Source organism: Pelophylax lessonae (genome assembly GCF_965119305.1).
Source record: "Pelophylax lessonae genome assembly, chromosome: 3".
Taxonomy (NCBI): Eukaryota; Metazoa; Chordata; class Amphibia; order Anura; family Ranidae; genus Pelophylax; species Pelophylax lessonae.
The window spans coordinates 573,683,104-573,705,144 of record NC_138770.1 but is presented as its reverse complement, the minus strand read 5'-3'; the positions used below and the strand labels follow the sequence as shown (position 1 = coordinate 573,705,144).

The window sequence follows — 22,041 nt, the reverse complement described above, 5'->3', positions numbered from 1 at the left end:
CAGCTAAAATAACGAAGGAGTGGCTTCACAACAACTTCGTGACTGTTCTTGAATGGCCCAGCCAGAGCCCTGACTTAAACCCAATTGAGCATCTCTGGAGAGACCTAAAAATGGCTGTCCACCAACGTTTACCATCCAACCTGACAGAACTGGAGAGGATCTGCAAGGAGGAATGGCAGAGGATCCCCAAATCCAGGTGTGAAAGACTTGTTGCATCTTTCCCAAAAAGACTCCTGGCTGTATTAGATCAAAAGGGGGCTTCTACTAAATAATGAGCAAAGGGTCTGAATACTTAGGACCATGTGATATTTCAGTTATTCTTTTTTAATAAATCTGCAACAATGTCAACAATTCTGTGTTTTTCTGTCAGTATGGGGTGCTATGTGTACATTCATGAGGAAGAAGAATGAACATTAAATGATTTTAGCAAATGGCTGCAATATAACAAAGAGTGAAAAATTTAAGGGGGTCTGAATACTTTCCGTACCCGCTGTGTATATATATATATATATATATATATATATATATATATATATATATATAAAAAAACAACATTTGAACCAAAACCATAGGATTTAAAGTACAGTAATGATGTATTCCAATGATAAGCTTTCAAATGCCTTGTTCAAATTAAGAAAGTCCCAGCTAGGTAGTACAACAGAAGTACAATTAATTGCATGCATAATTTGGCCTGTTGCCTGTCTATTTCTATCAGAACCTGCCTGGTCATAGTTCATAGGGTATATAAGGCTAAAAGTTAGACTCCTTGGATATAGCTTTTTCTGGTTTTGAAAGCACGTTGATAAAGGACAAATTATCCGATTCCCCCAAATGCTCTCTCCCTTTCTAATAATGTAAAAAAATAAACATATATGTGGAAGGGCTAAAAACTCTGCAAACTTCTTGTAACAAGATTAAGAAAAGCTGTCAGGGCCCGGGGCCTTCCCATTATTTTGAAATTGTTAAAGTCATGCCTTCAGCTGCAGAGAACTCCTGGTCTTAGGTCTACATGCCAGGTATGTTCTATTTTCATTACACATCTTATTTTAGCCACAGTGATGTCATCACTGGGTCTCCATGCAATGCAGGCACATCATGGCTGGCGAGAGGGGCATGCAAGGTGCTATACAGCTTCCTGAACAAATCAGGGCCCCCTGTCGTATTACTCCTTAAGAGCCCTCAGCCCTGAAACAAGCAGTGGGCTGGCTCTTGGCAGGTGGTATGCAAATATACAAATGCTTTGATGGGCAAGTCTCAAGTCTGGAGAAATAGGAATTCTTAGACTGCATTTGCATGAACACCAGGTCTCAAAATGGAAATATATTCAACTTGCCAACTAGCTAGCAAAGGGAGTCCTCTATACCCTGTGCAAATGGCCAGATACTGCCGCATTCCACCGAGGTGCTAATAATTAACTATTATACTAGCGCCCAACAAGGTATACTCTGAATTCATAAAGACAGATGCAGACAGATTATGCCAAAATGTCTTGTGTGTTCTCAATGTGGCGCAGCTGCGAAGATATGAAATGTCAGCATTTTATTTTGAATTTGCACCAACGTAGTGCATTTTATAAGTACCAGAATTTGGCGCATGAGTTGCTCTCACAGAGGCTTCATGAATTTGCCACAACAGAAGATTAAATAATGCCACAAAAGTGGCGCAGCAGCTCAGTCAACAGCTCTCTTCTCTGCCCCCTCCTCGTTCACTGGAGCGCTGGGCTATGGAGGGAGGAGTGGCCGGCTCAGGCTCTCAACAGCTCGCTGAGAGGCTGAGCTGGTTAACGGTCCAGGCACCTAGCAGATCCTGACTCCGTTGTTGTGATGATGCGGTGCCTGGACTGACTTCTGTGACATCAGCAGAGAGCGGGCTGAAGTCACAGGGTGGGTCATAGGAGTGCAGAACGAACTGCACTTCTGTGATTTATAGGAGGTGTACAGCCAAATGAGCTTTGGCTGTACATCTCCTTTAAGGAATTTCAGGCATGCTATGTTTTTACATCATTACATTGGTCCAGGCCCTGGAAGTTGGAAATCGCTGAAATAGAGCTCACTACTCCAGTGATCTCCACTTGCTTCTTGGTCTTGCACTGAGTGGCGGCCTGATGCATTGTGAACACAGGAGGTCAGCTTCTCAGCATGGGTGCCATTTAGAGAATGTTTTGCATTTTCCGAATGGATACAAAGCATGCTCTGATTAGATGAGGTGGAGAGGTGGGGCGATATACCTTGTCCAATCAGAAAATGCAAAGCATGCTCCGATTGGCCCCCAAGGCTGAGCATCCTACCATAGGTGTTCAGATTGCAGCCGGCCATATGCTCAGCACAGGACCCAGAAGCAATTGGAGATCACTGGAGTGGCGAGGTCTACTTCAGTAATTTGCAGCTTCCAGGGGCATCAGCCAGGCATGGTATAAACATAGTTACACTGGTCCAAGCTGGGCTATAGTAACTTAAAATATACCATAGCTGGAATTCAGTATACTGTAAATCACATAGAATTACTGCATTGTTATACAAAGTAAAATATTGAATGTGTCCTCATGCCCACATATCTCAGGGCACACAGGGGCTGACTTTACTCTGGCTTCCCTGATCTGCCTGCTAGTTACAGGTCAGTGTCCCAAAGTATGCAAGAAGCCAGGTAACCAGCATTTTCAGAATGTGGTCAGGAATTGAAGCCCCTGTGTAACATTCAGCACGGGTTTTCTTTAATATCAATACATAGTATATTATAGATTTTTTAATTATTGTGATGTGTGTTATTAAGCGATCCTAAATGCACATATTAAACCAGAGCTCCACCGAAAAGGGGAAGCTCTGCTTGTCTGCCTCCTCACCCCCTCTGCTGACACATTTGGCACCTTTTGGGGGGGTGGAGCACCTTTTGGGCGGGGGGGGTCGAGTTGGAGCAGGTACCTGGTTTTGACAGGTTCCCGATCCCATTTCCGACTGAGTTCGCCACGGCAAACTGAGCCGGAAGTTCGGCCCCTGCACCTAGCCCATTCACTCCACACATGCCCAGTAGGGACCCGGCTATAAAGCCACTAGGTTTCTCCTGGTGGAGAAGGTGGCGGCAGCACTCAAGAGCCGCTTGAAAAAAAAATTGCCTCAGGTGACGACACCGCTGGATTCCTGAACAGGTAAGTGTCCTAATATTAAAAGTCAGCAGCTACAGTATTTGTAGCTGCTGATTATTTTTTCTGAAAGATCCAGGATCTCCTCTTTCGCACGTGTGCCATGTTATCATTTTGAAAGATATCAGACATGACATTTCTTTGAATAAATCATTACCTGGGATATATAATTCATATGCAGAAAAGACAACCATGTCAGAAAAAAAGGAATATGTATCAGAAAATAAATGTAGATGAAGACTAAAGATGTCCAAAGCAAAGCAATACATTCAAATACTTGGGAAAATTAAAAACATAATATCACTTCCCCCTCTTACACACAAAACGCACATCTCCCAGGACATGCAGGGGCTGCACTGAGTAATGCAAGTTTTAAAATAGACCGTTCCAGTCCAGCATATCTCTGTGCTTTTCAAAAATAGATACAAGCTTCTCCTTCCCCCTCCCCCACGTGGCTATTTATGTGAGCAACCCACCTCTGGAAATCTGCTTACTATTGGTTTCACTGGGTAAGGCCAGGCCCCACCAACATTATGCTGCCCCCCCTCCCAACAGATTCCCACCTCCTGCTCTGGATGACAGGTCGGTAAGGCCAGAAGGCGGGATGCTGACCCGCTATCCCCGAGCATTATTGTGAAGAACAGAGCCCCACTAGAGGAAGCAGAGCGGATGCTTCCTGTATAGTTCCGGCTCCTGTCACAGGCGCAGTGATACCAAATGTATTTCGCCTGGGACGGGAGTGATACAGGAAGCATCACCTCTGCTCTCTACTACAGCCGCATGCTTCCTCCAGCGCCGCCTACTGTCACACTCCGTTGGTGTCTCAGAGGAACCAGCAGTACCTGCCTGGGGACAGCAAGAGCCAGCGACAGCTGCAGGAATCCTGAGGAATAAGTGAAGATTGAGGTCAGTTGAGGTGCAGGTAAACCGCAGTTCATCTGTGTGAAAGCAGACTCAGGCCCCCTTTCACACGATTGGTCTGATCGGGTCCGCCTGTCTTTCAGGCGGACCCAATCAGACCCTCCATTCACCTCTATAGAGCAGCAGATGTAAATGGACCCGTGTCCACTTACACCTTCCTATTTCCGATCTGATCCACTTGAATAAAACAGAAGGGGATCCATCCCCTTCTATCTGAGTGGATCAGATCGAAGGGCCCATAGAGTAGAGTGGGCTGTGCCCGTGTCCGCATATGCTGAGCAGGCACCGCTCATTGTGGCCCGCGACCTGTTACAAAGACACTAAAGTGGCCCTCGCTCCTCAAAAAGGTTGGGCACCCCTGCTGTAAGGGCATGAGTCCCGGATGGAGAGGTGCACTGTAGCAGCCTTCCCCTTTAGTTGTGCCGTGGAGCATGGCGGAGGGAAGGAGTCCCGGATGGAAAGGTGCACTGTACTGTAGCGCATTAGGACACCCGTGTTGGAAATCAAAGATCGCCAATGAAGTTGATAAAAGTGTTAAGACCACTGCCACCATCACGGCTGGCCTTAACACTTTGATCACTGTGGTTGACAGGTCCCACTATTCTTCCCTACCTCTTCTGCGCTGGGAGCATGGCATCAATACTAGGGGCTGTCACTGCGTAAACTGGCACCAATACTAGGGGCTGTCACTGCGTAAACTGGCACCAATACTAGGGGCTGTCACTGCATAAACTGGCACCAATACTAGGGACTATTACTGCATAAACTGGCACCAATACTAGGGGCTGTCACTGCATAAACTGGCACCAATACTAGGGGCTGTCACTGCGTAAACTGGCACCAATACTAAGGGCTGTCACTGCATAAACTGGCACCAATACTAGGGGCTGTCACTGCATAAACTGGCACCAATACTAGGGGCTGTCACTGCATAAACTGGCACCAATACTAGGGGCTGTCACTGCATAAACTGGCACCAATACTGGGGGCTGTCACTGCATAAACTGGCACCAATACTAGGGGCTGTCACTGCATAAACTGGCACCAATACTAGGGGCTGTCACTGCATAAACTGGCACCAATACTAGGGGCTGTCACTGCATAAACTGGCACCAATACTAGGGGCTGTCACTGCGTCAACTGGCACCAATTCTAGGGACTATTACTGCATAAACTGGCACCAATACTAGGGACTATTACTGCATAAACTGGCACCAATACTAGGGGCTGTCACTGCGTCAACTGGCACCAATACTAGGGACTATTACTGCATAAACTGGCACCAATACTAGGGGCTGTCACTGCGTCAATTGGCACCAATTCTAGGGACTATTACTGCATAAACTGGCACCAATTCTAGGGACTATTACTGCATAAACTGGCACCAATACTAGGGGCTGTCACTGCGTCAACTGGCACCAATACTAGTGACTATTACTGGGTAAAAACTGTTTGCTGAAATAGATTTAAACTATAAAGAAAAGCTTTTTAAGAGTTTTCCTCTCTCTCAGGTCTGAAGCAATACCTGGAGAAAAGGAAAACTCTTGAAAGCTTGTCTTTTAGTTGTTCGGTTAGTACAATAAAAAGGTATCGTTGCATATTGCATTACTCTCGTATTTTTTAACCTTATTTATACTGAACAAAATTATAAAAAAAACGCAACACTTTGTTTTTGCCCCCATTTTTTAGGCGCTTTTGGGCCCTTTCACACAGGCGATCCGATCAGATCCGCCTGTCAGTTTTTTAGGCGGATCTGATCGGATCCTCCATGCAGCTCTATGGGGCAGCGGATGTCAGCGGAGACACCTCCACCGACACCCGCTGCCATCCGTATCCGATCCTGTCCGTGAAATCCGGACGGATGGAAACCCTATAGAGAGCAGCAGGGGCTGCGACACCTCCCTCTATGCACTGCAAGCGGAGACGGAGCTGTCATCCGCCGGCTCAGCGGGGATCGGCGGATCAATCCCTGCTGAGCAGCACGGATCCGCCTACGGAGGCGGACCGCGTGAAAGAGCCCTAACTCAAAGATTGAAGACTTTTTCTATGTATACAAAAGGCCTTTTTAAATACATACACTAGCCAAAAATCAGTTTTAACTTTTTAGAGCTGAAAAATCAAAAGGAACAATTCTGCTGAACGAACGATAAATTGAAAGGTTAATGTGTTTCTCGCCCAAACTGTTTGCACTAGGCATGTGTGACAAAATGAACGATAAACGGATTCATTTATGCACATTGAACGATTTATCAATTAAAATTCAGTAATTACATGGATGGCATGATGGTCTGCCCTCATGACCAAGTGTTCTTTTTTCAAAAAGGAGTTTGAACAATTTTTCGTATAGGGTATGGCCAGCATAAATCTGTCAGTGAGCACTTCTTTGCTGAAATAATCCATCCACCTCACAGGTGTGACATATCAAGATGCTGAGTAGACAGCATGATTATTGCACAGGTGTGCCTTAGGCTGGCCACAATATAAAACTGCGCATTTTAGAGCAGCACATAGCCACAGATGTCACAGGTTTTGAGGGAGTGTGCAATTGGCATGCTGACTGCAGGAATGTTCACTAGACCTGTTGCCTGTGAATAGAATGTTCAATTCCCAACCATAAGCTATCTCCAAAGGCGATTCAGAGAATTTGACAGTACATCCAACCGGCCTCACAACCGCAGACCACGTGTAACCACACCAGCCCAGGACCTCCACATCCAGCATCTTCACCTTTGAGATAGTCTAAAACCAGCCACTCAGACAGCTGCTGCATAACCAAAGAATTTCTGCACAAACTGTCAGAAACCTTCTCAGGGGAGCTCATCTGTATGCTTGTTGTCCTCATTGGGGTCTCGACCTGATTGCAGTTTGTCATGGTAACCGACTTGAGTGGCAAATGCTCATAATCCATGGCATCTGGCACCTTGGAGAGGTGTTCTCTTCACAGATAAATCCCGGTTTTCACTGTACAGGGCAGATGGCAGACAGTGTGTATGGCATCGTGTGGGTGAGCGGTTTGCTGATGTCAACATTGTGGATCGAGTGGCCCATGGTGACGGTCAGGTTATGTGGTACGGGCAGGCGTATGTTATGGACAACAAACACAGGTGCATTTTATTGATGGCATTTTGAATGCACAGAGATACGGTGATGAGATCCTCAGGCCCATTGTTGTGTCATTCATCCACGACCATCACCTCATGTTGCAGCATGATAATGCACGGCCCCATGTTGCAAGTATCTGTACACAATTCCTGGAAGTTGAAACCATCCCAGTTCTTGCATGGCCAGCATACTCACTGGACATGTCACCCATTGAGCATGTTTGGGATGCTCTGGAGCGGTATATACGACAGCGTGTTCCAGGTCCTGCCAATATCCAGCAACTTCGCACAGCCATTGATCAACATTCCACAGGCCACAATCAACAACCTGATCAACTCTATGTGAAGGAGATGTGTTGCACTGGGTGAGGCAAATGGTGGTCACACCAGATACTGAATGGTTTTCGGACCCCCCCCCCTAATACAGTAAAACCACACATTTTAGAGTGGCCATAATTGTGGCCAGCCGCAGGCACACCTGTGCAATAATCATGCTGTCTAATCAACATCTTGATATGCCACACCTGTAAGGGGGATGGATTATCTCGGCAAAGGAGAAGTGCTCACTAACACAGAATTAGACAGATTTGTGAATATTTGGGAGAAATAGGCCTTTTGTGTACATAGAAGAAGTCTTAGATCTTTGAGTTCAGGGCATGAAAAATGGGGGCAAAAAGTGTTGCGTTTATAATTTTGTTCAGTATAATATATATATATTACACATTACATAGCATCTCACAAAAGTGAGTACACGCCTCACATTTTTGTAAATATTTTAATATATCTTCTCATGTGATAACACTGAAGAAATGACACTTTGCTACAATGTAAAGTAGTGAGTGTACAGCTTGTATAACAGTGTAAATTTGCTGTCCCCTCAAAATATCCCAACACACAGCCATTAATGTCTAAACTGCTGGCAACAAAATTGAGTACACCCCTAAGTGAAAATGTCCAAATTGGGCCCAATTGGCCACTTTCCATCCCCAGTGTCATGTAACTCAGTATTACAAGGTCTCGGGTGTGAATGGGGAGCAGATGTGTTAAATTTGGTGTTATCACTCTCGCTCTCTTATATTGGTCACTGGAAGTTCAAAATGGCTGCAGCAAGGTGGCCAAGACCATACAGCGGTTTAACAGGACAGGTTCCACTCAGAACAGGACTCGCCATGGTCGACCAATGAAGTTGAGTGCATGTGCTCAGCATCATAGCCAGAGTTTGTCTTTGGTAAATAGATGAATGAGTGCTGCCAGCATTGCTGCAGAGGTTTAAGGGGTGGGGGGGTCAGTCTCTCAGTGCTCAGACCATAAGCCGCACAGTGCATCAATTTGGTCTGCATGACTGTCGTCCCAGAAGGAAGCCTCTTCTAAAGTTGATGCACAAGAAAGCCCGCAGTTTGCTGAAGACAAGCAGACTAAGGACATGGATTACTGGAACCCTGTCCTGTGGTCTGATGAGACCAAGATAAATTTATTTGGTTCAGATGGTGTCAAGCGTGTGTGGCGGCAACCAGGTGAGGAGTACAAAGACAAGTGTGTGTTGCCTACAGTCAAGCATGGTGGTGGGAGTGTCATGGTCTGGGGCTGCATGAGTGCTGCCGGCACTGGGGAGCTACAGTTCATTGAGGGAACCATAAATGCCAACATCTACTGTGACCTACTGAAGCAGAGCACGATCCCCTCCTCTTTGGAGACTGGGCTGCAGGACAAAATTCCAACATAACTACCCCAAACACACATCCAAGATGACCACTGCCTTGCTAAAGAAGCTGAGGGTAAAGGTGATGGACTGGCCAAGCATATCTCCAGACCTAAACCCTATTGAGCATCTGTGGGTCATCCTCAAACGGAAGGTGGAGGAGTGCAAGGTCTCTAACATCCACCAGCCCTGTGATGTCGACATGGAGGAGGGGAAGAGGACTCCAGTGGCAACCTGTGAAGCTCTGGTGAACTCCATGCCCAAGAGGGTTAAGGCCATGCTGGAAAATAATGGTGGCCACACAAAATATTTACACTTTGGGCCCAATTTGGACATATTGACTTAGGGGTGTACGCACTTTTGTTGCCAGCAGTTTAGACATTAATGGCTGTGTGTTGAGTTATTTTAAGGGGACAGCAAATTTACACTGTTATACAAGCTGTACACTCACTACATTGTAGCAAAGTGTCATTTCTTCAGTGTTGTCACATGAAAAAATCTAAAAACATTTACAAAAATGTGAGGGGTGTACTCACTTTTGTGAGATACTATATATACACACACACACTCGTTTTTTCAGTGGTAGGATATAGTGGGGAAAATTATGAGTGCCCCCCTAGTTTTGACTGTGGTATCTTATGTGCCCCCCCCCCCCCCCCCAATATGTTGTTCACCACTGCACTGTTGTCCTAGTGTTTGGCCACAGTGCGGATGTATGCAGTTTTTGTGTATTTTAACTTTTTAGCCATGATCTCAGACTTCTATTAGATTGGAAGTTTCTGCAAGCGCACTAAAAGTCCTGCAATCTGCATCTTTGGGGCGTGGCAAAAACACACAACCCAACAGAAGCCTATGAAACCGCAGCTAAAACTGAACATACACCTGTGCTGTAGTTTGGCCACCCTGGTGTGACCCCGGCCTTACTAGAGAAAAAGGTAGCAGCCTAAAAAGATCGACCAAGCATCATAAGAAAAATGTTTTTTTAAAGTGGTTCTAAAGGTAACTTTTTTTTAGCTTAAAGCCCAACTCCGGGCAAAAAAAAACAAAGTTCTCTTGCAGTGGGGCTGTGCCCGCACTGCATGGGTTATTTGCAAGTTTTTTTTTTTTCTAGGGGAGAACAGAAATACAATTATCCAATCCTCCCAGGACACAAGACCGGTTCCTTCAGATCCAGCCTCCCCCAGTCTAGCGGTCTTGTGCAGTGAAATGTTCCTAAAGTCATCAAGCCCTCAGCCATGCTCTGGACATGAAGACGTCAGAAACAGTCCACTGCTGGACCGTGGGGGAGCACTGTTCACTGGTGGAACGGAGGATCAGGTGAGTATACAATTTTCTTCTCGCCCCTGGACAAAACCTTTGCAGTGCAGGCACAGCACGGATGTGGGCTTTAATGCATTCCCTGCATTACAGTAAAAAAAAATTGCCACTTGCTGTTACCTTTCCCACCACCTCCAAACACTTACCTGTGTCCTGTATCAATGCAACTCTGCGCCCGTCTGCCAGTCTTCCCTCCACGCTTCTTGCTATCAAGCTTAGCTGAAAGCAGCAGGGCTAAATTGCTGCTGTCAGTCAAATACTGTGAGCAGAAAGTAAGGGGGGACCAAAGCCACACTGCTTGTGTCTATGAATGCAGACAGCCCGGCTCAGAATCAAGCCTACACGTTGGCCAACAAAGCAAGTGCTTGCTATGGGTGCAAACACAGAATAGGAGGAGCCAAGTTCACCGATGAGGGACCACAGAAAATAAGGTTCTGTACTGCTCTGAGCAATACCACTACACAGGGCAAGTAGATAGAACATGTTTAATTATTTTACTACGGAAAAAAAAAAAAAAAAAAAATGTAATTTAAAACCGCTTAAAAGGATCTTACTGTATATTCTGAACCCAAAAGTCTTCTACTCACTTACATTTGCTTCTGCCAGATCTCCATTATACAGCTCTCTTCATCTTCTGTATATGTGTGAAAAACCTCTACTCATGTAGGGCTCGTTCACACCATGCCTGTACAGCAAGCTGCAAAGAATGACCCAAGCTCAATGAAAGGGCACATTAAGCAGGGTACACACTAGTAGAAAATCTGCCGAAAATTCCCGCCCGATGTGAAATCGTCCGATTTTCGGCTACTGTGTACACAACTTTCAGCAGCCGATGCCGACATTTTCAACGAAAAAAAAACAGAGGGACAAAACACCAACATTTTTTTCATCCGTCCCCAGACGACCGATTTTCGTTTAATGTGTATGCAGTACGTCCGTGAAAAATCGGATACAAAAGACCGCGCTTGATCTGAAGTTGCTGACAACCCGGAAGTCTAGGATTAAATGTGCCAAAAAAAAAAAAGAAAAATCGGACGAGAAATTTCGTGAACATTTATGCACTGTCGACTAAAAACGGTAATGAACTCTGAGAAGACAGAGAAAAATCCGAGGATATTTCGTCCGATTTTCGTCAAGTGTGTACGGCCCTTTAGGCTCCGTTCACATGTAGGCGTTTTGGGGCGTTTTTGGGGAGTTTTTCTGCTTTAGGATCAGCTCTCAAAACGCCCAACAATACAAATCCTATTCATTTCAATGGCCCCTGTTCACATCTGAGCGTTTTGACGCTGTAAGCAAAACACCCAACGCTCAAAAAAGTACATGAGCTTCTTTTTGGGCAGATTACAGGCATTTTCCATTGGTCTCTATTAAATCTAAAAACGCCTGTAAAAAGCCTGCAAAAATGCCTGTAAAAATGCCCATAAAAAATGCCTGTAATAGCAACGCCAAGATGTGAACGTAGCCTAAAGGCTACATTCACATGTAGGCGTTTTGGGGCATTTTTCTGCTCTAGGATCAGCTTAAAAAACGCCCAACAAGACAAATCCTATTTATTTCAATGGCCCCTGTTCACATCTGAGCGTTTTGACATTTTAAGCAAAACGCCCAACGCTCAAAAAAGTACATGAGCTTCTTTTTGGGCAGATTACAGGCGTTTTTATTTTTCCATTAGTAACGTGTCAATCTAAAAACGCCTGAAAACACACCCATAAAAATGCCTAAAAAACACCTGTAAATAACAACGCCAAGATGTGAACGTAGCCTAAAAACAACTGCCTTCTATGTTCCCTGGAGCAGGAGTGAGAACAGTCAATTGTAGAGCTGGCCATACACGGATTGAAATTCAGTCAGTTCAGCAAGAACTGACCAAACTTTGATCCATGCATGACCATTGCGGTTCTACCAGTCGACTTCTGTTCAAATACCCTGTTGGAGAATTTCTGCTCAATCAGCACTACAGGCTATAGACTGCAGTGCTGATCGGTGTATTCTGAGGGCTGGGAAGATTCACCACTGTCTGAATACAAAGACACAATGACAGGATACCTCCATCCACCTCAAATGTTTGGACGGGGGAATGGAGTCAGTCTTTTCTTCCAACCCAATGGTTTGATTAAAATAAAAAAAAATATGGCAAGCCTAAGGCCGTTTTAACAATGTATTTTATGCATATTTATCTGTAAAGGAAAAGAAAAAAAAAAAAGTCTTCCTTGTGTAGATATCCAAAGGCCCAGAGAGTGCTGCTAGGTGTCGCCATCTTGGACTTGATGTGAGCAGATGCAGAGCCGTCACCTGCCACAAGACTCCTGTAAAAGGTTATATAGGGAGGTGAGGAGAGGGATGGAGGCATTTGTTTTTACTTCTGCAATGATTTCAGTAAGCATCCAATGGTTTTCGCATCCTAGCAACAAGGCAGGACATGGGGGTTACTAACTGGGAGTTTGTAGCCAAACTTCTGTGGGGACCCAAATAGACCTTTGGTAAAAAAATGTAATGATCAAAGTTGCACAAATTTACATCTACTGGGGCCCTTTGACTGCATAGGCTATTTTCTGGAAAAGGTGAACTTTGCCTTTAGGAAGATACCCCTCTAACCTGGTGAGTTGTCATCAGAGGCCCATTCACTCTTACAAATAGGGCCATCAGTGGAATAAAATCACATTTGTGTGTGAAGAGCTGCGGCCACACAGCCTGTACAGAGCAATGAATGGCTGACAGACTGACAGACTGCACCCAGGCAGTACGCAGAATACAGAAAGGAAAAAAAAAACCTTCGGCCTTCACTTTCACCTCCTTTCTGCCCAGGCCAATTTTTAACTTTCAGCACTGTCGCACTTTGAATGATAATTGCGCAGTCACACGACACTGTACCCAAATTACATTTTTATCTTTTGAGACAAACAAAAAGACCATTTAAAAAAAAAAAAAAATCAGCAAATAAGTAATTTTTCTCCATCACTGATGTGTGCTAATGAGGCTGCACTGATGGGCACTGACAGGCACTGCCCTAATTATCAGTGTAATGGTCCCGTCACACTTACCGGTTACTCTCTCCTCATGCTGTGACAGCACGTGAGGAGAGGAATGCCGATACCTGACAAGTGTGCTTACATGTGATCAGCTGTGATTGGACACAGCTGATCACATGGTAAAAAGACCACTGTGATTGGCCCTTTACCCTGATCTGAGATCAGCTGTGTCCAAAGAGCACAGCAATCAGAGTGCGCCACAGAGGCCCTCCTAGGACTAGAGGACCGGGCTGCAGCCATCTTTACTGTGGAGAGGGAATGGAACACCTGTCAGTTTGCTACTGTGGTCAGTATCCCCGTTAGGGTTTGTTAACACTAGCGGCTTAGGGGATAAACATATGGCTGACCAACATTTCTAGGCGCTCTCTCCCCTCCATAGGCTCCGTCACCCCTCCATACACTCCTATCCGCTGTCACCCCTCCATACAGTCCTAGGCTCCGTCACCCCTCCATACACTCCTAGGCCCTGTCACCCCTCCATACACTCCTAGGCCCTGTCACCCCTCCATACACTCCTAGGCTCTGTCACCCCTCCATACACTCCTAGGCCCTGTCACCCCTCCATACACTCCTAGGCCCTGTCACCCCTCCATACACTCCTAGGCTCTGTCACCCCTCCATACACTCCTAGGCCCTGTCACCTCTCCATACACTCCTAGGCCCTGTCACCTCTCCATACACTCCTAGGCCCTGTCACCCCTCCATACACTCCTATCCGCTGTCACCCCTCCATACAGTCCTAGGCTCCGTCACCTCTCCATACACTCCTAGGCCCTGTCACCCCTCCATACACTCCTAGGCTCTGTCACCTCTCCATACACTCCTAGGCTCTGTCACCCCTCCATACAGTCCTAGGCCCTGTCACCCCTCCATACACTCCTAGGCTCTGTCACCCCTCCATACACTCCTAGGCTCTGTCACCCCTCCATACACTCCTAGGCCCTGTCACCCCTCCATACACTCCTAGGCCCTGTCACCCCTCCATACACTCCTAGGCCCTGTCACCCCTCCATACACTCCTAGGCCCTGTCACCCCTCCATACACTCCTAGGCCCTGTCACCCCTCCATACACTCCTAGGCCCTGTCACCCCTCCATACACTCCTAGGCCCTGTCACCCCTCCATACACTCCTAGGCCCTGTCACCCCTCCATACACTCCTAGGCCCTGTCACCCCTCCATACACTCCTAGGCCCTGTCACCCCTCCATACAGTCCTAGGCTCTGTCACCTCTCCATACACTCCTAGGCTCTGTCACCCCTCCATACAGTCCTAGGCCCTGTCACCCCTCCATACACTCCTAGGCTCTGTCACCCCTCCATACACTCCTAGGCTCTGTCACCCCTCCATACACTCCTAGGGCCTGTCACCCCTCCATACACTCCTAGGCCCTGTCACCCCTCCATACACTCCTAGGCTCTGTCACCTCTCCATACACTCCTAGGCTCTGTCACCCCTCCATACAGTCCTAGGCCCTGTCACCCCTCCATACACTCCTAGGCTCTGTCACCCCTCCATACACTCCTAGGCTCTGTCACCTCTCCATACACTCCTAGGGCCTGTCACCCCTCCATACACTCCTAGGCCCTGTCACCCCTCCATACACTCCTAGGCTCTATCACCTCTCCATACACTCCTAGGCCCTGTCACCCCTCCATACACTCCTAGGCCCTGTCACCTCTCCATACACTCCTAGGCCCTGTCACCCCTCCATACACTCCTAGGCCCTGTCACCCCTCCATACACTCCTAGGCCCTGTCACCCCTCCATACACTCCTAGGCCCTGTCACCCCTCCATACACTCCTAGGCTCTGTCACCTCTCCATACACTCCTAGGCTCTGTCACCCCTCCATACAGTCCTAGGCCCTGTCACCCCTCCATACACTCCTAGGCTCTGTCACCCCTCCATACACTCCTAGGCCCTGTCACCCCTCCATACACTCCTAGGCCCTGTCACCTCTCCATACACTCCTAGGCCCTGTCACCCCTCCATACACTCCTAGGCCCTGTCACCCCTCCATACACTCCTAGGCCCTGTCACCCCTCCATACACTCCTAGGCCCTGTCACCCCTCCATACACTCCTAGGGCCTGTCACCCCTCCATACAGTCCTAGGCCCTGTCACCCCTCCATACACTCCTAGGCTCTGTCACCCCTCCATACACTCCTAGGCTCTGTCACCCCTCCATACACTCCTAGGCTCTGTCACCTCTCCATACACTCCTAGGGCCTGTCACCCCTCCATACACTCCTAGGCTCTGTCACCCCTCCATACACTCCTAGGCCCTGTCACCCCTCCATACACTCCTAGGCCCTGTCACCTCTCCATACACTCCTAGGCCCTGTCACCCCTCCATACACTCCTAGGCTCTGTCACCTCTCCATACACTCCTAGGCTCTGTCACCCCTCCATACACTCCTAGGCCCTGTCACCCCTCCATACACTCCTATGCGCTGTCTCTCAGTCCCGTCTGGCTGGGCCTTGTAGTGCGGACACACTCACGTGAACTCTCTCATGGTTCCTCGGGTGAAATCAGGACACAGCAGCCGAAACGCCAATCACCCCCGAGATCAAAGTGTCCAGGCAACCATCCAATACACCGCCCGCCCGCCGATCTTTATTTATAAGAGACACAAAGCTCCCAACATGGCGCCAGGCTCTCATAGACTCTCCGGCGGCTCTTAGCCTTTCCCGGCCTGCACTGCGCCACGGATATAGACGGCCTTCCGCCCACACAGCTGACCGAGCTTCCTAATGAAAGAGCGCCGCTGCCCTCTAGTGGTTGGAGTGTAGTATGAGCGGTGACCGGAGGAGAAGTACACAGGAGGAATGGAAGGGAAGCTGTCAATGGGGATTGCTAGCTACGTCTCCGCTCTAATCCTGAAAATGACAGTTTCCTGACTTGTCCTGGCCCTTTCTTATTCAAAACCAGGAATCATAGACCCAGCATAAGATTATAAGGACCTCTGATTTCCTGATCTGCATACCCCATATGGGTCATACATGCTCACATATTCATCCCAGTTACTAGGACCAGTAATGAGCTGGGATGTGTTTGGACTAGGATCTGAACCCATGTGTGCAAGCCCACCAGGAACCTGTATTGGGCCAATCATCTGCAGCCCCCATTGTATTTGTGCGACTTGAGACTGCAAAACAGGGAATGCCCAGGTGACCGGTCTGTGCCGGTGACAGCTTGTTGGGCTCACACACATGGGTTTGGACCCTAGTCTGAACACACCCAAGCTCATCATTACCCAGCACACAGCCCACCATCTAAGTGACCCCCCCCCCCACACACACTTTCTGGGCAGTTCTCCCCCCCCCCCCAATAATGCAAGAGATTCCCATTCACGACTGTGAAATGTCCTGAGTTAATCCCCTTATTAACCACTTCAGCCCCGGAAGGATTTGCCCCCTTAATGACCAGGCCCTATTTTGCGATTCGGCACTGCGTTACTTTGACGGACAATTGCGCGGTCAAGCGACGCTGTACCCAAATAAAATTTATGTCGTTTTTTTCCCAAATATAGAGCTTTCTCTTGGTGGTATTTGATCACCTGTGCGATTTTTATTTTTTGCGATATAAACAAAAAAAGAGCGGCAATTGTGAAAAGAAAAACAATATTTTTCACATTCTGCTATAGGACATTCCTAAAAAAAAAAAGTAAAAATCAACATTTTTTAATACTTTAGGCCAATTTGTTTTCTGCTACATATTTTTGGTAAAAAAATCGCAATAAGCGTATTTTGATTGGTTTGCGCAAAAATTATCGCATCTACTAACTACGGTAAAGATTTATGTCATTTATATTATTTTTTTTTTTTCACTAGTAATGGCGGGGATCTGCGATTTTTAGGGGGACTGTGACATTGTGGCAGACAGATCGGAACCCTAACTGACATTTTTGACACTTTTGGGGGGACCAGTGACATTAGTACAGTAATCAGTGCTAAAAATATGCACTGTTACTGTAATAATGTCATTGGCAGGGAAGGGGTTAACCCTGGTGGTTATCAAAGGGGTTAATGTATGCCTGTATGCTTACTAAATGTGTGTGTGTGGGGAGGGGTTCTGTGACAGGCACAGACAGATCGCAATTTCAGCTTAGCTGAAACTTCTGATTTGTCCCTGCCTGTCAGTGAGAAGATCTGCCTGCTTTGTTTACATAAGCAGGCGGGTCTTCTCTCCGTTTCCCAGACGATCGGGGGAGGAAGGCGGCAATCGCCGCCTCTCCTCCCGCGGCCCGCCTCCAGGGGCGCGCGTGCACCGCCGAAACCCCTTCCCCTCCAGTCACGTAGTACTACATGACTGGACCCAGGGGAGCCACACTGCCGCAGTAATATTACTGTGGCCGGTTGGCAAGCGGTTAATGGGCATGTTCAGTAACTCAAAAAAGGGTTATGCTGTGATCCTGGGACGCAGGATCAAAGAGGTTCTAAAGCCTTAAGGTTTTTCACCTTAAAGCAGAGTTCCACCAAAATATGGAAGCTCCGCTTTAATGCTTACTCCCCCCCCCCCTCCAGTGCCACATATAGCACCTTTTGGGGGGAGTGGCACCTGCTCCCACTTCCGGGTAAGGGTGCTGCGATGACCTACTTCATTTGTGGCCCCCTCCTCCCTCCCCCCGCTGCCTTCTGGGAGACACACAGAGGTCCCAGAAGACAGTGGGACTCATGCATGCGCAGTACGAAACAGGGCTCCCTGGACAGGTAAGTGTCCTTATATTAAAAATCAGCAGCTACAGTATTTGTAGCTGCTGACTTTTTATTCCCCCCCCCCCCCAGTCTGGAACTTCACTTTAATGCAACCTTCTGTGCAGAAGCTACCCCAGACACCCCCTTTTCCTTACCTGAGCCAGATCCAATCCAGCGATATGCACGAGCGCAGTGGCCCCAGCCACCGACGCTCTCTCCTCATAGACTCATGGTACTGTCGCTAAAATTGGTTGACGCGGGGTTGAGGCCGAGTCCCACTGTCTGTGTCAATGGATGCAGCAGTTGGACTCGGAAGCAAGTCCTCCCTAAATAACACCGCCTCCCACTGAAACATTCGTACTCAAGACCTGCTGTATGATAGTGAATGGCAGTCTTTTAGCGGGACTAAGACATTGTGGCGGACCCTAACTGACATTTTTAACACTTTTTGGGGACCAGTGACATTAATACAATAATCAGTGCTAAATAATATGCACTGTTACTGTAACTGAAACTCCTGATCTCTCCCGGCCTGTGTGACAGAAGACTCGCCTGCTTTGTTTACATAAGCAGGCGGGTCTTCTGTCAGTTTATCTGACGATCGCGGGAGGCCGGCGGGAATCGCCCCCGCTCCTCCCTCAGCCTGCCTCCCGCCTCCCGCTGTGTTTAGACACACGCATGGCGCCGTGACCCTGTGAACGAAATCACGTAGTACTATGTGATTTTGCGCAGCCGAGCCGTCCTACTATGGTGGGCGGTCAGCAAGAGGTTAATAATAAGGTTAAACAGGACAAGAGAGGATGGCATCTCCCTAATGAGGGCCCAGACACCAATAAAAATCTGACAGGGGTTCTAATCCATCCACACCCTATCCAAAACTAAAAACAAAAGTTTTGCCTTATAATTTAAGTAGATCAAGCCCAATGATTCTGTGTTTTTCCATATTTAGATTTCTATGAAGGGACTATTCCAAATTGGCTATTATATTTTAAAATGTTTTAAATACCTCATGCTTGGACCACATCCCATGTAAATCATGCATTTATTTATTTAGTTCCTTTAGTGAATTAACTTTAACTGCTTGCTGACCCCATAACTTAGTTAGACAGTGGCAGAGCAGCTCTCCTGCGCCAGATCACATACCCAGTACGTGACCTGGCACTGCCAGCACCGCAGCTGTGCAGTGATTTGACACAGCACAAGCCAATCAGGGGGTGCCAGCCAACAGATGTCCACTGGCACCCGCTGATCGGCGAGAAGAGACAGAGAACAGAGCTCTGCCTATGTAAATAAGGCAAAGCTCTGTTCTGACAGGGTGAAAGTGATGGATTTTGTGTCTCTGTAAAGCAGGGAATAAAATCTATTACTTCCCTTAGTAAAAGCAGCACACATAGTAAACACAAACACTGGTTAGGCACACATTTAACCCTTTGATCGCATTAGATGTTTAACCCTTTCCCAGCCAGTGTAATAAGTACAGTGACAGTGCACATTTTTAGCACTGATCAATGTGTTAGTGTCACTGTTTCCCAGTTAGTGTCAGAGTTTCCACCGTAATATTATTGGTATAAAAAGAAAAAATTCCAGTATATATCCCATAGTTGTAGACGCAATAATGTTTGCGCAAACCAATCAATATACGCTTTTTTGGATTATTTTAACCAAAAATAACCCCAAAAATAACCTGCACTGGAAGGGTATAAAAGTTATATAAAATTTTGGGCAAAATAGTAATTTTTTTTACAGAGTTAATCCGGGCTATTCAGGACAAGGGTGAGAACTGCCAAGACTGCATAAGGGGCGATAAGGAAGGGACCAAGTGATAGTATTTAGATGTAAATAAAGAGGAATAAGAAGGTAATCAATATGGGAGGACACCCATTGGAAGGGAAAGTGGGCCTGTAAGTGAGTAACCAGGTCCGGTGTTAAGTTGATATTAAGGGCAACCATTTTGCTTAAATTGGCACGTAGGCCCGAGATAATGAGAATTGAGATAGAATCCGCTGCATGATCGTCTTTTATTTATTCATGCAAAACCGATTCCCAAAAAGAAATAAAAACTGTTTGCTGTAATTGATTATAAAGTATAAGTTGGAGCTTTGTTTCAATTTTGGTAGTGTATTTAAATCTGCTAATATATTTAACACTCCCCCCCCCCCCCCCCCCCACATCCAGACTGACAATGCTGCTTGCCTCCTCCGCTCATTCATTCAGAGTTGTGTCTCAGTAACACTGGAGGTGTGTTACTGGCCAGATCACCAGTTGAAAACAGAGATAAAAACACCAAGGAAATGAAAACTGATGCAGCCACCGCAATCTATGATTGGTACACTGCAATATAATACATTTTGGTATTGATTTTAATACTGCTTTAAGGGACAACAATAAAGTGCATAATGGCATTACCTGCAATGTGTATAATAATACTAAAACTAGTCTAGAGTGAACTCTAGGAGAATGGCCAGGATATGGTGAAATGTCCCCTGCGGTATCCTAATTTGCATAAGCAATAGTTGAAGGTCTCTGTGTAACAGCTGTTAAGGACTGTCTTTAGTCCTAACTCTTCAGCCGGCAAACATTAGGACACAATTGTACTGTTGGTGCTCATTAAAATAGTCCCAGTCGAGCCTGTAGGCAGCAATTAGGCAACTAGATGGCTGTATGGTGCACACTGAACAGAGATGTGCACTCTCCAAGCTCCTTCCTGGCAAGAGGACACTGTGTCATGTACAACTTGAGAAAATGCAGCTCTTTCCCCTCTCCTGAAAATGCAGTTCAAAAACTCTTGATTACAGTAGTCGCTCTCCTGTGGACTACAGTTCCCACAGTGCAGTGCTACCTGACCCAGTCTATTGAACTCCTGCTCAGCATCTCCCTCCTCTTGCCCATATGTCTGTTAACCAGTTAAGCTCTGCAAGTAGTTACAGAGAGAAGATGCAGCCAGTGTTTCTCTAAAGCCCGTACACACGATCAGATTATTGAACGATCTATCGTCCGTTTTTTGTGGCATGCTAGTCTGATGTGGAAAGTGAAGAGGTTATTTTCAAACAAATTTTCCCGTACGACAGAATTCTACTTCAGAAGGGATGTTGTGTTGGATTTTTTTGTATGTGTTCTTTCGTCTCTGAGCATGCCTAGTCTTGCTCTTAAAATTTTTTCCTTCGAGACGAAAATCGGATGTTGTGTTGACGGACAATAAAAATTTTATATCCTGCACATCAGGATTTTTTTTGCAGAAAAGTCGGAGTCGGCTGTCGAAAGCACCATACTAACAATCCGAAAATCGGCAGATAGGTCGCCCGATGAATTTTCCCTACAGATTTTCTTATCGTGTGAACGGGCCTTAACTCTCCATTCTGAGCAAAAAGCCTGGCTACACACTTAAGCTGGGGGATCCTGCTGTACCATGTACTGGTGTGAAAAAGTATCTTGTTCTCTTTGTATTGCCTTCTTTGTGTGAAATCAATTGTGTTTCTGTTTGTCCCTGTGCTCTCCTATTAAAAATTTACCACATTAAGCAGGAAAACACAACATGGTGAGTTCTCTAGCTATGCTGGGAACTCAACTTGCTCTCATCCAATGATCAGACTTGACACACATCCTCTACAGAGCCTTTCACTGGGAAGCTCAGTGTCCTGCTGTTTCTCCTCTCCTAGCTCTTATGCAGCTGAGAACAAAAGGAATGCGATCACTTATTAAAAAGGGGAAAAAAGGTATTTATAATGGTTTTTATATTTCTACACAAACGTTTTACCTTTCATTTCTATTTTAACCTTCCTAGCGGTATTCCCGAGTGTGGCTCGGGGTTAAATTTCAGTGCCAAAAGCGGTAACCCTGAGCCACACTCGGGGTACTGATAGGAAGATCGCTGGATCCTGGTAGAGGGGTTACTTACCTTGTCACCGGGATCCAGTGATGTATCCCGGCGGTGTGAGGCGGCGGATCTTCCTCCCGATGCTCTGTGTGCCCCGGCTTCCGTCTCCTGCGACGTGACGTTCGCAGGGGGGTGGAACCGGCAGCAAATTCAAAAGTAAAACACACCAAACACACTGATACATTGCAAAATAAAATAAATTCACATTAGTTTGTCCCCCCAGTGCCCTTTCCTGCAGTTTTCCTGTACTTTTTATATATATATA

The 22,041-nt window shown here is 46.6% G+C and overlaps 1 protein-coding gene across 1 annotated transcript in view; it reads right to left on the bottom strand.

Annotated features, from left to right (window-relative positions):
- The window catches only part of PAPOLG (poly(A) polymerase gamma), a 92,403-nt gene extending 76,510 nt beyond the window's left edge, over positions 1 to 15,893 (bottom strand). The window contains exon 1 of the mRNA XM_082251352.1: positions 15,707 to 15,893. Within this exon, the coding sequence (XP_082107478.1) occupies positions 15,707 to 15,720 (14 nt within the window). The 5' untranslated portion in view covers positions 15,721 to 15,893. The remainder of the gene's footprint in view (positions 1 to 15,706) is intronic.
- Positions 15,894 to 22,041: the final 6,148 nt, after the last annotated feature.